A 16,256-nucleotide genomic window follows, 5' to 3' on the forward strand; every position below is an offset into this window, starting at 1 on the left:
CTCTGTTACTCCTCTGTGACGTCACCCGGCCAATCAGCGGCCTCCTCTTTCCTGTTGTCACTGGACACTGACTCCCATCAACGGGGCTGCGATGGAGGTCTATCTCGAGGTTTTGTGGATGCTGCAGATTGTGCAGCCCGTCCCTCCTCCGCTCTCTGATGCTTCTGAATGTGACACAAACACTCAGGGGCACTTAAGAGCAGACTGGCTGTCTGTAATAAGCACACACACACACACACACAGGCAGAGCGGAGGGGGCGTGGTGAATTATTCATGAGCGATGAGGTCATGATGGCTCCCAAACACAGACCTTCATCTTTTAAGATTTCCTTTGTGCTACTTTAAGAGTCACGTCCTTAAACTTCTCTGAAACACTTCAACTTAAAGTTTGAATTCATTTGAAAACCTTCTGACTTGTCTTTACGACAGGTCACTCGTGCTGAGCTCGTTGATGCCGGGCTCGTTGATGCCGGGCTCGTTGATGCCGGGCTCGTTGATGCCGGGCTCGTTGATGCCGGGCTCGTTGATGCCGGGCTCGTTGATGCCGGGCTCGTTGATGCCGGGCTCGTTGATGCTGGGCTCAGCTGCCTGTCAGTCCATCACCAACCGATAGGTTCAAATTCAAAGCCAGTTAAAAACATCTTTCAAAGAGATGAGATCACTTAATAAACGGTTACTGAGAAGTTTTGTTGCTCTGCGTGTTATTTTCTAAAGGATCATAAACAGATAAAGCCCCAGCGTTTCTTCTTCTTCTTCGTGGGTGTTTATTTGATGGATGGAGGCGGAGCCTGAGGAGGAGAGGTGATGTAAACATTAGAGGGATGAAAGATTGGATGGGCGTGACACAAAGGATGTGTGACAGGGAGCGCTATCAAAGAGCATCAAATGTGATTATCTGTCCTCCCCCCTCCTCCACTCACTCCCTCCATCTCGCCGTCTCTCCCTCCATCTCGCCGTCTCTCCCTCCATCTCGCCGTCTCTCTCTCCATCTCGCCGTCTCTGCTCCTCTTTCCTGCCAACACCAACACTTTGTCCTTTTCTCTCTCCTTGGCTCTCCTCCTCTCTGCTGCTGTCTCTTGGTCTTGGATGAAAGAGGACGTTTTTCTCCCACGGCTGCAGGCTTTATATCGATCCCAACGTCTTCAGGCTGTTCACACAGATAAAACAACTGAAGTGAGCAGAGACACAGGACAGACAGGAAGTGACCAGAGACAGAGCACAGGTGTGACAGGAAGTGACCAGAGACAGAGCACAGGTGCTGACAGGAAGTGACCAGAGACAGAGGACAGGTGTGACAGGAAGTGACCAGAGACAGAGCACAGGTGTGACAGGAAGTGACCAGAGACAGAGCACAGGTGCTGACAGGAAGTGACCAGAGACAGAGGACAGGTGCTGACAGGAAGTGACCAGAGACAGAGCACAGGTGCTGACAGGAAGTGACCAGAGACAGAGCACAGGTGCTGACAGGAAGTGACCAGAGACAGAGCACAGGTGTGACAGGAAGTGACCAGAGACAGAGCACAGGTGTGACAGGAAGTGACCAGAGACAGAGCACAGGTGCTGACAGGAAGTGACCAGAGACAGAGCTCAGGTGCTGACAGGAAGTGACCAGAAACAGAGCACAGGTGCAGACAGGAAGTGACCAGAGACAGAGCACAGGTGCTGACAGGAAGTGACCAGAGACAGAGCACAGGTGTGACAGGAAGTGACCAGAGACAGAGCACAGGTGTGACAGGAAGTGACCAGAGACAGAGCACAGGTGCTGACAGGAAGTGACCAGAGACAGAGGACAGGTGCTGACAGGAAGTGACCAGAGACAGAGCACAGGTGCTGACAGGAAGTGACCAGAGACAGAGCACAGGTTCTGACAGGAAGTGACCAGAGACAGAGCACAGGTGTGACAGGAAGTGACCAGAGACAGAGCACAGGTGTTGACAGGAAGTGACCAGAGACAGAGGACAGGTGCAGACAGGAAGTGACCAGAGACAGAGCACAGGTGCTGACAGGAAGTGACCAGAGACAGAGCACAGGTGATGACAGGAAGTGACCAGAGACAGAGCACAGGTGCTGACAGGAAGTGACCAGAGACAGAGCACAGGTGCTGACAGGAAGTGACCAGAGACAGAGCACAGGTGTGACAGGAAGTGACCAGAGACAGAGCACAGGTGTGACAGGAAGTGACCAGAGACAGAGCACAGGTGCTGACAGGAAGTGACCAGAGACAGAGCTCAGGTGCTGACAGGAAGTGACCAGAAACAGAGCACAGGTGCAGACAGGAAGTGACCAGAGACAGAGCACAGGTGCTGACAGGAAGTGACCAGAGACAGAGCACAGGTGTGACCTGAAGTGACCAGAGACAGAGCACAGGTGTGACAGGAAGTGACCAGAGACAGAGCACAGGTGCTGACAGGAAGTGACCAGAGACAGAGGACAGGTGCTGACAGGAAGTGACCAGAGACAGAGCACAGGTGCTGACAGGAAGTGACCAGAGACAGAGCACAGGTGCTGACAGGAAGTGACCAGAGACAGAGCACAGGTGTGACAGGAAGTGACCAGAGACAGAGCACAGGTGTAACAGGAAGTGACCAGAGACAGAGCACAGGTACTGACAGGAAGTGACCAGAGACAGAGCTCAGGTGCTGACAGGAAGTGACCAGAAACAGAGCACAGGTGCAGACAGGAAGTGACCAGAGACAGAGCACAGGTGCTGACAGGAAGTGACCAGAGACAGAGCACAGGTGTGACAGGAAGTGACCAGAGACAGAGCACAGGTGTGACAGGAAGTGACCAGAGACAGAGCACAGGTGCTGACAGGAAGTGACCAGAGACAGAGGACAGGTGCTGACAGGAAGTGACCAGAGACAGAGCACAGGTGCTGACAGGAAGTGACCAGAGACAGAGCACAGGTTCTGACAGGAAGTGACCAGAGACAGAGCACAGGTGTGACAGGAAGTGACCAGAGACAGAGCACAGGTGTTGACAGGAAGTGACCAGAGACAGAGGACAGGTGCAGACAGGAAGTGACCAGAGACAGAGCACAGGTGCTGACAGGAAGTGACCAGAGACAGAGCACAGGTGATGACAGGAAGTGACCAGAGACAGAGCACAGGTGCTGACAGGAAGTGACCAGAAACAGAGCACAGGTGCAGACAGGAAGTGACCCGAGACAGAGCACAGGTGCTGACAGGAAGTGACCAGAGACAGAGCACAGGTGTGACAGGAAGTGACCAGAGACAGAGCACAGGTGCTGACAGGAAGTGACCAGAGACAGAGCACAGGTGATGACAGGAAGTGACCAGAGACAGAGCACAGGTGCTGACAGGAAGTGACCACAGACAGAGCACAGGTGCAGACAGGAAGTGACCAGAGACAGAGCACAGGTGATGACAGGAAGTGACCAGAGACAGAGCACAGGTGTGACAGGAAGTGACCAGAGACAGAGCACAGGTGCTGACAGGAAGTGACCAGAGACAGAGCACAGGTGCTGACAGGAAGTGACCAGAGACAGAGCACAGGTGTGACAGGAAGTGACCAGAGACAGAGCACAGGTGTGACAGGAAGTGACCAGAGACAGAGCACAGGTGCTGACAGGAAGTGACCAGAGACAGAGCTCAGGTGCTGACAGGAAGTGACCAGAAACAGAGCACAGGTGCAGACAGGAAGTGACCAGAGACAGAGCACAGGTGCTGACAGGAAGTGACCAGACACCAGAGCACAGGTGTGACCTGAAGTGACCAGAGACAGAGCACAGGTGTGACAGGAAGTGACCAGAGACAGAGCACAGGTGCTGACAGGAAGTGACCAGAGACAGAGGACAGGTGCTGACAGGAAGTGACCAGAGACAGAGCACAGGTGCTGACAGGAAGTGACCAGAGACAGAGCACAGGTGCTGACAGGAAGTGACCAGAGACAGAGCACAGGTGTGACAGGAAGTGACCAGAGACAGAGCACAGGTGTTGACAGGAAGTGACCAGAGACAGAGGACAGGTGCAGACAGGAAGTGACCAGAGACAGAGCACAGGTGCTGACAGGAAGTGACCAGAGACAGAGCACAGGTGATGACAGGAAGTGACCAGAGACAGAGCACAGGTGCTGACAGGAAGTGACCAGAAACAGAGCACAGGTGCAGACAGGAAGTGACCAGAGACAGAGCACAGGTGCTGACAGGAAGTGACCAGAGACAGAGCACAGGTGTGACAGGAAGTGACCAGAGACAGAGCACAGGTGTGACAGGAAGTGACCAGAGACAGAGCACAGGTGCTGACAGGAAGTGACCAGAGACAGAGCACAGGTGATGACAGGAAGTGACCAGAGACAGAGCACAGGTGCTGACAGGAAGTGACCAGAGACAGAGCACAGGTGCAGACAGGAAGTGACCACAGACAGAGCACAGGTGCAGACAGGAAGTGACCAGAGACAGAGCACAGGTGATGACAGGAAGTGACCAGAGACAGAGCACAGGTGTGACAGGAAGTGACCAGAGACAGAGCACAGGTGTGACAGGAAGTGACCAGAGACAGAGCACAGGTGCTGACAGGAAGTGACCAGAGACAGAGCACAGGTGATGACAGGAAGTGACCAGAGACAGAGCACAGGTGATGACAGGAAGTGACCAGAGACAGAGCACAGGTGTGACAGGAAGTGACCAGAGACAGAGCTCAGGTGTGACAGGAAGTGACCAGAGACAGAGCACAGGTGCTGACAGGAAGTGACCAGAGACAGAGCACAGGTGCTGACAGGAAGTGACCAGAGACAGAGCACAGGTGCTGACAGGAAGTGACCAGAGACAGAGCACAGGTGCTGACAGGAAGTGATCCAAGCTTTTCATAAAGTCAGAGTGAATATGTTGTTTGTGAATCGAGAGCTGAAATGTGACGTCATCCAAGAAATCCACATATTCAAAGACAAGCTGTCGTAAACTCTGTCTGACCTTTTTGTGTGTGTGTGTGTGTGTTACTGTGTGTATGTGTGTGTGTGTGTGAGAGAGAGAGAGTGTGTGTTACTGTGTGTGTGTGTGTGTGTGTGAGTGTGTGTTACTGTATTTGTGATGTGCAAATGTCAGAGAACGCCTGCTCTCTCTCAGAGGAGACTCCCTGCATGAAGGCTTAAAATAATAATGGTGTGTCTGTTTGTGTGTGTGTGTGTGTGTGTGTGTGTGTGTGTGTGTGTGTGTGTGTTGTATCTATTGCAGAATAATTGGCAATGAACTAACCTTCATTCACCATACAGGCAACCCTGACTGTTTTTACACACACAGCAGGAGGTCTAACTCTCTCTCTCTCTCTCTCTCTCTCTCTCTGTGTCTCTCTCTCTCTGTGTCTCTCTCTCTCTCTCTCTCTGTGTCTCTCTCTCTGTCTCTCTCTCTCTCTCTCTGTGTCTCTCTCTCTGTCTCTCTCTCTCTCTCTCTCTGTGTCTCTCTCTCTCTGTGTCTCTCTCTCTCTCTCTCTCTGTGTCTCTCTCTCTGTCTCTCTCTCTCTCTGTGTCTCTCTCTCTCTGTGTCTCTCTCTCTCTCTCTCTCTCTCTCTCTCTCTCTCTCTCCCTCTCTCTCTCTCTGTCTCTCTCTCTGTCTCTCACACACACACACACACACACTGATATTTTGCCTGCATTGTTAATCGATCTGACCTGACGTCATGCTGGAGGTTCTGACTCAGCAGACTGAAGCACACAAACAGACGTTCTATCTGTTGTCTAGCCTACATAATACCCATGATGCTTTGCAAACCTCTACCTGGAAGTGATCAGTAGTGAGTTGCTCCTAACTAAGTCACCTCACAACACCTTGAGTTGTGGGAAAGTGAAAGATGTGACCTGATGTAGCTCAGTGAGTGAGAGCAGGAATGTGAATGAGATCATCGGGACAACAAAGCAGCTTCCTTTGTGAGACTGAGAGTCTGCTGACTCCAGTCACACAGATTCAATTAGAGAGACGAGCTGAATTACACGTCAACACATCACCCAAAGCTTCCTCCAGACGTCAGGCGAGTTTAGAGAGACAAAGAAATGATCATTATTCACCATCAAACATTCTGCAGCTTTAATAAAGCCACTCTTTACTTTCTGCTCCATAAACGGCCTCCTCACAGCGTCAGTCAGCCGGGGACAGCTTTATGGCTAAACCTTCAGCCCGCTTTCATTAGTATGCTGATGGAGCGGCGAGTGAAGACACGAGAGGGGACGGACAGGAAGGAGAGAATAACGAGAGACCGATGGACAGAGATCAAGACAACGGGAGGATTAGTCATAAATGAGTCAAATGAATCCTTTTATCACTTTTGTTGTCTTTTGTGTCCTCTGAGGTCAGCATGTCCTCTCTCTCTCTCTCTCTGTCTCTCTGTCTCTCTCTCTCTCTCTCTCTGTCTCTCTCTCTCTCTCTCTCTCTCTTTTCGTCTAATTGGTCGAGTCCGAGACAGGATGAAGTCACAGTTGGCAGTCAGGCAGTGTGTCAGAGAAGTAGGACAGCGGTCTCAGAGCGACAGAGGAGACGAGCGGGACAGAAATCACCTCTAAATTCAGCAGAGGTGACCTCGCTCGTTTAAACGTTGACCTTCATCCGGCTCGCCGCAAACGCCGCTGATGACCGACTTAAACCAGCTGCTCTTTACCGATCATGTGATGTAAGCAGAGCAAGTCACCGATGTGGTGATGGAGCAGTGACTGTGTCCTGTTGCTCGAATCCGAAGAAGTCGCGTACATGTGGGTGAGGGAGGTGGAGGTCTGACAGAGTAGAGTCAGTCTAAGGTTTGCTGACGAAGCTGCACGGGATCAAACCTTTATTTCATAGTTCTTCATAGTGTTGTCTCGCTCCAAAGACTTGAAACCACTTCCTGAAGGTCTCCTTTCAGAATCCAAACATCTGCCCTTCAGAGATATCAGGAACACTCTGCTGCTCACGTCAAACAGCTTCCTTCACAGAGCTTCAGAGGCTGTGATTGGCTCTTTTCAGATCCTGTCTCTGCAGCGAGCCCTGTTTCCACCGAGCGGTCCGGCTCGGTCCGGCTCGGTTCGTCTCGGTACGGCGTGCATTTTGCGGTGTTTCCATAGACTAATCCCGGGAAAGATTCCCAAACAACCGTACCGGGAACGTACCATCCCACTTTTTGGGATCCTTCCGTTGGGGAGCCAAGAATGTGGAGCCGACCTGAAAAGGTGGAGCTAAACACTGCAGTCCTCTGATTGGTTGAAAGAATGGTCACTTCCTGTGTTACGTGGTGGGCGTGTTTAAAACATTGAGTGTAACACAGCTGATTGTTTGCTTGTGTATTTGTCCTCGCCGCTCACAGCCTTCTCTGAAACAAAGCTGGATTGAGTTCTTGTAATAAAGAGTCACATGACAGTGACAGAGGAGATGACCTGCTGGATGTCTCCAGCGTTGGTTTGGTTTGTGGAGCGTTTTTCTCCTTTGTTGAATTTATTAGTTAGCAGTTAGCTGTTAGCTGCTATCATATGATGCTATTTACATAGCAGCTATCGTCATCCGGTTTACACGCTGCTTACCAAATAGGACACGGATGGCTGTGGAAACACAAACGGGATCAGGCTTAATCAAACTGTACCGATCCGTACCGGACTGCTGGGTGGAAACGGGGCTTTACAGTATGCACTCATTTTCTTGTTTGTTTGTGCGGTCTGGTTGTCTCCGCGTCATAACAGGGATGGCGTGCTTATTCTCGGGTTGTTCGTTGTTACTTCTCTCAGAGCAGCTCAGAGTCTGAATCTCTCTGCCCATCACTCGATCTGCTCTCCAACAACACTGCTGAGTCACCGGAGACAATAAAGAGCTGCCGTTATTTATCCCGACTGGGACGAGGAGCGACCTTTGAGTCAGACACGCCGGGTCTCAGTTCACTCAACAGCCAGCGGTGTCACTAAGAACGACCGTCATCACACACTTCATGTCCACACTCAGCTTTACATGATCTTATTGATCTGACAGTGGCGTCATTTCAGCCTCTGCCTGAAACGCTTTGTTATAACTGCCGTTTCTTCAAGAGCCCCCCCCCCCCGTGCCCACTTAGTTCTGATTGGCCAGCTCTCTGGAAGTCTAACAGTAGAGCAAAATGTAGCAGCAACTTCTTGTGTTTAAAAATGAAGTTAATCCTGATGTGTAAATTCCTGCAGTTCCTGGAGTGTCCACTAGAGGCTGGCTGCAGTACCTGGAGTGTCCACTAGAGGCTGGCTGCAGTACCTGGAGTGTCCACTAGAGGCTGGCTGCAGCAGCACAGGAAGTCACATACACACCCATTCAAACAGCCTGTTTTTACAGCAGACATGAACATGTTTACAGCCTGCTTCAAAAAACCAAACACACGGGGGACTCCAGCGCCCCCTGCAGGAACACACGGGGGACTCCAGCGCCCCCTGTAGGGACAAACAGGGGACTCCAGCGCCTCCTGTAGGGACACACGGGGGACTCCAGCGCCCCCTGCAGGAACACACGGGGGACTCCAGCGCCCCCTGCAGGAACACACGGGGGACTCTAGCGCCCCCTGCAGGGACACACGGGGGACTCCAGCGTCCCCTGAAGGGACACATGGGGGACTCCAGCGTCCCCTGCAGGGACACACAGGGGACTCCAGCGCCCCCCTGCAGGGACACACGGGGGACTCCAGCGCCCCCTGCAGGAACATACTTTACAGTCTGTGGGCAGAACGCTGCAGGGCTGCCAGGAGAGGGCTGCTCTCTGCAGTGCTGGAAGAAAGAGGTTCAGCGGCTCACGCAGAGGCTTGAAGCCGTCATTTTTAAATTCTTGGTTTCGTATCAGGGAACTGTGACGTTATTTACAGAAAAGAATGTTTAGCACCTTCTGCAGACTTAAGCAGGGATAACATCAACACTTACCTCATGGTTTTAATTCAACCTCATGTTGTTAACTCAGGTTTCATGTTATATGGATGCAGGAGAATCTTTCTTCACCTCCATTTACACCCTGGAGCAGCGACTGTATAGTTTCCAAGGAGGAGCGAGTGTTTCTTTACACGGGAGTCATGTCTATATTTTATTTATAAAGAACAAGGCAGCCATGCGTCGCTGCATTCTGAGCTACTCTGTCAGTCATATTTCACTTTTACAGCGCTCTGCAGGCAGCCTGAGTTTATCGTCCTGTGAAGTGGATGGATGTTATCACATGTATTGTGTGTGTGGCGTGCTGTGTCGGAGTAATGTCTTTAATGGCCGAGCTTGGCTCATTACCTGCACAGGCCTCATGTCTATTCGACGTTACAGAGGTTCACGGGTCAAATCAATATTAGGTCTCATATATGTTCCATTTCATCTTCTGCTGAGCTTGAACATGTTTCCTGTTGGATGATTTCTCCTCAGTCTTTCCATCTTAACGGTAGAGAAGTTAGCACACAAGCTTCCTGTCACGTTACGTTATTAAATATTGAGCAGGAAGTCAAACGTATGAGACGTAAAGAGTCTGTTTGATAAGTTTGTAGTCCTTTACATTTTGCTTTCCATGATACAGGATATTGCACATAACTACAAAATATCACAACCGGGGTCTTAGACATTTCAGCAGAACTTCAAACTCTGAGTTTAAAGGAAGAATGTGCAGCTTTTTAATCCAGTAGATGTCGCCCTTGAGCACAAGCATTAAACCAAAACACCACTGCTAATCTAAAGCCCACGCTCATCTGGCTCACCAGCCCCCTCTTCATGCATTCACATGGAGCAGTCATGAACTAGAATGCACCATAAACACAAGCGGTGGATAAAAACTGCTTTCAACTCAAGCTGCACTCACCTGTGTCCTGCAATGTAGTGTTGGCATGCTAATGTCAGTGCTCTTTGGCTAGCTCGTAGCTGCACTCACCTATGTGCTGCGTTGTTGTGTTAGCATGCTAATGTTAGCTCTCTTTGGTTAGCTCGTAGCTGCACTCACCTGTGTGCTGCGTTGTTGTGTTAGCATGCTAATGTTAGCTCTCTTTGGTTAGCTCGTAGCTGCACTCACCTGTGTGCTGCGTTGTTGTGTTAGCATGCTAATGTTAGCTCTCTTTGGTTAGCTCGTAGCTGCACTCACCTGTGTGCTGCGTTGTTGTGTTAGCATGCTAATGTTAGTGCTCTTTAGTTAGCTGGTAGCTTCATGTAAACTGACAGAATGATCTATCAGTGAGTATGTTCTTCTTCTTCTTGACTCAAACAGCTTTTATACACAAGGGGAGGAGCCATGTAAACACAGCTCTGACAACAACACAGCCAGCAGGACTCCAGCTTCTCCCTCACTGGAGACAGTCAGGACTCACACACACATTCACACACACTGGAGTTATGAGATACTGACGAGGAACATGTTCTTCCTTTATATTTCCAGTCATCCATATGAGACGACATTCTGTCTCTCTGGGCTTTTAGTGTTTCCAGGGGCGGCTCATTAATCTCTCACATTAACTCAGTCCAACATGTGTGCAGCCTGAAACGCATCACTGACTCAGGTGTGTGTGTGTGTGTGTGTGTGTGTGTGTGTGTGCTCAGGTCTCAGCTGACTGTGTTTAACTGTACTTACACTCTGCTCCCGTGGGGAAACGTACAGCGTGCAATCTGCCCGCAAGACTGTGAGAACAAATCAAAGTTTGTCTCTGAAACAACACGTGAAAGAAGAGGGAGACATTCCCATAGATCCTCTCCCTGCCTCTTAAATCCAGCCTATCACAGGAAGTCTTATTGATTTTAAAGTTGGAGACGTGCCTTGAAAACAATGAAGCAGTCTGAATACATTTACCCAGCAGAGCTGAGAAGTGTTCACAGCGTTTATTCAGAGGCTCATGTTGGACGAAGACGGAATGATTGTCTTCCTAGAACTAGCGTTAGTGACTCATGAGAAACAAAGTCGTTGTTATCAGTTAACATCACGAGTTTTGGCAACATGAGAACATGTGTGATCACTACTTTAGACTTCCACACGTGCACATTGTGTGAACCGGAACCAGAGACGTCTTTCATTGTGACTCGAACGTCCTCATGAAGACAGGTGAGCTGTATGTGGACGCATTCAGGGACAGATGGTGTTGAGCTGGGTGCAGCTGATGTTTTTGTTCCATCTTTATGCACGTTAAAAAAAAAGCTTGGTACTCTTTTCTGTTCTTTGTTTAAACTGTAAATATGTCCATTGATTTAACGACATTAACTGTCATAGTGTCTGATTCTGACACCTTTCCACCATCTTGAATATGTTATGACATCACTCAGGCATGCTCGTCAACAATGTGTGATGTTTCCTTCAGGACCAATAAAAATGCTTCTTCATAAACTGAACTCAACGCAGCGTTTTCTCTCCTGCACAGTTTATGGTTCAGAAACGTGTGACGACTCGTCTCACTGTCAAACCCTCTCTGTTGTCGGCTGCAGGCGTTTGGCCAGGCCTACTCCACCCAGCGTAAGGTGGCAGAGGACGGAGAGACCAACGAGGAGACGCTGCTGCAGGAGTCAGCCAGTAAGGAGACGTACTACATGGGCCGGCTGCTGGAGCTGCAGAGAGAGCTGAAGCACAGCCGGACCACCGCAGCCAACTGTCAGAGCGACAACGAGCACCTGAGCGAGCTGCTGCAGGAGCTCAGGGAGGTACTGTACTGAGGGAGGTGCACTGAGGGAGGTGTGCAGAGGGAGGTGCACTGAGGGAGGTGCACTGAGGGAGGTGTGCAGAGGGAGGTACTGTACTGAGGGAGGTGTACTGAGGGAGGTGCACTGAGGGAGGTGTGCAGAGGGAGGTACTGTACTGAGGGAGGTGCACTGAGGGAGGTGTGCAGAGGGAGGTGCACTGAGGGAGGTGCACTGAGGGAGGTGCACTGAGGGAGGTGTACTGAGGGAGGTGCACTGAGGGAGGTGCACTGAGGGAGGTGCACTGAGGGAGGTGTGCAGAGGGAGGTACTGTACTGAGGGAGGTGCACTGAGGGAGGTGTGCAGAGGGAGGTACTGTACTGAGGGAGGTGTGCAGAGGGAGGTGTGCAGAGGGAGGTGTAATGAGGGAGGTGTAATGAGGGAGGTACTGTACTGAGGGAGGTGCACTGAGGGAGGTGTGCAGAGGGAGGTGTGCAGAGGGAGGTGTGCAGAGGGAGGTGTGCAGAGGGAGGTGTGCAGAGGGAGGTGCGCAGAGGGAGGTGTGCAGAGGGAGGTGCACTGAGGGAGGTGCACTGAGGGAGGTGTACTGAGGGAGGTGTACTGAGGGAGGTGCACTGAGGGAGGTGCACTGAGGGAGGTATACTGAGGGAGGTGTACTGAGGGAGGTGTGCAGAGGGAGGTATACTGAGGGAGGTGTGCTGAGGGAGGTGTGCAGAGGGAGGTGTACTGAGGGAGGTGCACTGAGGGAGGTGTGCTGAGGGAGGTGCACTGAGGGAGGTGTGCTGAGGGAGGTGTGCAGAGGGAGGTGTGCAGAGGGAGGTGTGCTGAGGGAGGTGCGCTGAGGGAGGTGTGCTGAGGGAGGTGTGCAGAGGGAGGTGTGCAGAGGGAGGTGCGCTGAGGGAGGTGTGCAGAGGGAGGTGCACTGAGGGAGGTATACTAAGGGAGGTGTGCAGAGGGAGGTGTGCTGAGGGAGGTGTGCAGAGGGAGGTGCACTGAGGGAGGTGTACTGAGGGAGGTGTGCAGAGGGAGGTGTACTGAGGGAGGTGCACTGAGGGAGGTATACTAAGGGAGGTGTGCAGAGGGAGGTGTGCTGAGGGAGGTGTGCAGAGGGAGGTGCACTGAGGGAGGTGTACTGAGGGAGGTGTGCAGAGGGAGGTGCACTGAGGGAGGTGCACTGAGGGAGGTGCACTGAGGGAGGTGTACTGAGGGAGGTGCACTGAGGGAGGTGCACTGAGGGAGATGTGCAGAGGGAGGTGCACTGAGGGAGGTGTGCAGAGGGAGGTGTGCAGAGGGAGGTGCACTGAGGGAGGTGCACTGAGGGAGGTGCACTGAGGGAGGTGCACTGAGGGAGGTGTACTGAGGGAGGTGCACTGAGGGAGGTGTGCAGAGGGAGGTGTGCAGAGGGAGGTGTGCAGAGGGAGGTGCACTGAGGGAGGTGCACTGAGGGAGGTGCACTGAGGGAGGTGCACTGAGGGAGATGTGCAGAGGGAGGTGCACTGAGGGAGGTGTGCAGAGGGAGGTGTGCAGAGGGAGGTGCACTGAGGGAGGTGCACTGAGGGAGGTGCACTGAGGGAGGTGCACTGAGGGAGATGTGCAGAGGGAGGTGCACTGAGGGAGGTGTGCAGAGGGAGGTGCACTGAGGGAGGTGCACTGAGGGAGATGTGCAGAGGGAGGTGCACTGAGGGAGGTGTGCAGAGGGAGGTGTGCAGAGGGAGGTGCACTGAGGGAGGTGCACTGAGGGAGGTGCACTGAGGGAGGTTGTCCAGTTGTGTCCTCCTCCTCGTCTCCAGCTCGTGTCCCTGCTCTGTCTCAGCAGGGTAACGAGATGTTGGAGCTGCAGAGGAGTCGGATGCGAGAGGAGATCCGAGAGTACAAGTTCCGAGAAGCTCGGCTCCTCCAGGACTACACGGAGCTGGAGGAGGAGAACATCTCTCTGCAGAAGCTGGTGTCCACGCTCAAACAGAACCAGGTGACTGACAGACAAACAGCAGTCTGACTTCAGAACATCGTCTCCTGCAGCTCGTTGGAACCAAACACTGAGTGGTGCAGAGTGCGAGAAGCTGCAACACACAGAAACCATTAAACACAGAGTTACTTCTGTTTGTTTACATTCCTCATCTGTCAATCAAACCTGCACAGAACAAACACATTCAACATCACGTTCAGAGTTTAATGACTGCAAAATAAGATGAACAAACGACATCCAAACTTCCTCCACTGGATCCAAGCTAAGAAACAAAGACCACGCCCTCATCTCAGGAGATTTGTGTTGTTGAACGTCTAAGTGTTGCTTTATTTACACTTTGCTCCACATGTTCCAATAATTAGTTATTGATTAGTTATTAGCTCTGATGTCCTACAGTCAGGTGACTTTAATGTGAAAACACTCTGCTGCACACCAACATTTACTGAACACTGTGAAGGAAACAGTTTTCTACCTGATCCAGATATTAACCCCTCAGTGGCTGGTTTAGGTGGAGTATGAAGGCCTGAAGCATGAGATCAAAGTCCTGGAGGAGGAGATGGAGGTCCTGAACAGCCAGCTGCAGGACGCTCTGCGGCTGAAGGACATCTCAGACGGTCAGCTGGAGGAGTCTCTGGAGTCTCTGAAGAGCGAGCGCGAGCAGAAGAACCACCTGCGCAGGGAGCTCGTGCACCACCTCAGCATGTGTGATGTAGCCTACACCGGCAGCGCCCACCTGACCTTCACCTCGGCCCCGCCCAGCGGCAACGCCACGCCCACTACTCTGATGTCCCCCAATGCAGAGGAGCCAAGCAGGTGACTTTAACACAGGACAACAATGTGGAAAGATATGTGATGTTTATACACTCTGGTATTAGCAGGAGACAGACTCTAGTGGACACTGGAGGAACTGCAGCTGTAAAGTTGGACATTTTAACATAGAGCTCTATGGAGACTGACTCACTGCAGGAGACAGACTCTAGTGGACACTGGAGGAACTGCAGCTGTAAAGTTGGACATTTTAACATAGAGCTCTATGGAGACTGACTCACTGCAGGAGACAGACTCTAGTGGACACTGGAGGAACTGCAGCTGTAAAGTTGGACATTTTAACATAGAGCTCTATGGAGGCTGACTCACTGCAGGAGACAGACTCTAGTGGACACTGGAGGAACTGCAGCTGTAAAGTTGGACATTTTAACATAGAGCTCTATGGAGACTGACTCACTGCAGGAGACAGACTCTAGTGGACACTGGAGGAACTGCAGCTGTAAAGTTGGACATTTTAACATAGAGCTCTATGGAGACTGACTCACTGCAGGAGACAGACTCTAGTGGACACTGGAGGAACTGCAGCTGTGAAGTTGGACATTTTAACATAGAGCTCTATGGAGACTGACTCACTGCAGGAGACAGACTCTAGTGGACACTGGAGGAACTGCAGCTGTAAAGTTGGACATTTTAACATAGAGCTCTATGGAGACGGACTCACTGCAGGAGACAGACTCTAGTGGACACTGGAGGAACTGCAGCTGTAAAGTTGGACATTTTAACATAGAGCTCTATGGAGACTGACTCATTGCAGGAGACAGACTCTAGTGGACACTGGAGGAACTGCAGCTGTAAAGTTGTACATTTTAACATAGAGCTCTATGGAGACTGACTCACTGCAGGAGACAGACTCTAGTGGACACTGGAGGAACTGCAGCTGTAAAGTTGGACATTTTAACATAGAGCTCTATGGAGACTGACTCACTGCAGGAGACAGACTCTAGTGGACACTGGAGGAACTGCAGCTGTGAAGTTGGACATTTTAACATAGAGCTCTATGGAGACTGACTCACTGCAGGAGACAGACTCTAGTGGACACTGGAGGAACTGCAGCTGTAAAGTTGGACATTTTAACATAGAGCTCTATGGAGACGGACTCACTGCAGGAGACAGACTCTAGTGGACACTGGAGGAACTGCAGCTGTAAAGTTGGACATTTTAACATAGAGCTCTATGGAGACTGACTCACTGCAGGAGACAGACTCTAGTGGACACTGGAGGAACTGCAGCTGTAAAGTTGGACATTTTAACATAGAGCTCTGTGGAGACTGACTCACTGCAGGAGACAGACTCTAGTGGACACTGGAGGAACTGCAGCTGTAAAGTTGGACATTTTAACATAGAGCTCTATGGAGACTGACTCACTGCAGGAGACAGACTCTAGTGGACACTGGAGGAACTGCAGCTGTAAAGTTGGACATTTTAACATAGAGCTCTATGGAGACTGACTCACTGCAGGAGACAGACTCTAGTGGACACTGGAGGAACTGCAGCTGTAAAGTTGGACATTTTAACATAGAGCTCTATGGAGGCTGACTCACTGCAGGAGACAGACTCTAGTGGACACTGGAGGAACTGCAGCTGTAAAGTTGGACATTTTAACATAGAGCTCTATGGAGACTGACTCACTGCAGGAGACAGACTCTAGTGGACACTGGAGGAACTGCAGCTGTAAAGTTGGACATTTTAACATAGAGCTCTATGGAGACGGACTCACTGCAGGAGACAGACTCTAGTGGACACTGGAGGAACTGCAGCTGTAAAGTTGGACATTTTAACATAGAGCTCTATGGAGACTGACTCACTGCAGGAGACAGACTCTAGTGGACACTGGAGGAACTGCAGCTGTAAAGTTGTACATTTTAACATAGAGCTCTATGGAGACTGACTCACTGCAGGAGAC

At 51.2% G+C, this 16,256-nt stretch overlaps 1 protein-coding gene across 2 annotated transcripts in view; it reads left to right on the forward strand.

Moving 5' to 3' along the window:
• The window catches only part of LOC306818023 (protein bicaudal D homolog 1-like), a 36,401-nt gene that overhangs the window by 6,310 nt on the left and 13,835 nt on the right, over positions 1-16,256 (forward strand). For both annotated transcript variants that reach the window (XM_079335360.1, XM_079335359.1), the window contains exons 2-4: positions 11,350-11,562; positions 13,376-13,528; positions 14,034-14,338. In XM_079335360.1, the coding sequence (XP_079191486.1) occupies positions 11,350-11,562; positions 13,376-13,528; positions 14,034-14,338 (671 nt within the window). The remainder of the gene's footprint in view (positions 1-11,349; positions 11,563-13,375; positions 13,529-14,033; positions 14,339-16,256) is intronic.

This window comes from Symphodus melops (assembly GCF_947650265.1).
Source record: "Symphodus melops genome assembly, chromosome: 22".
In the NCBI taxonomy this organism is placed as follows: domain Eukaryota; kingdom Metazoa; phylum Chordata; class Actinopteri; order Labriformes; family Labridae; genus Symphodus; species Symphodus melops.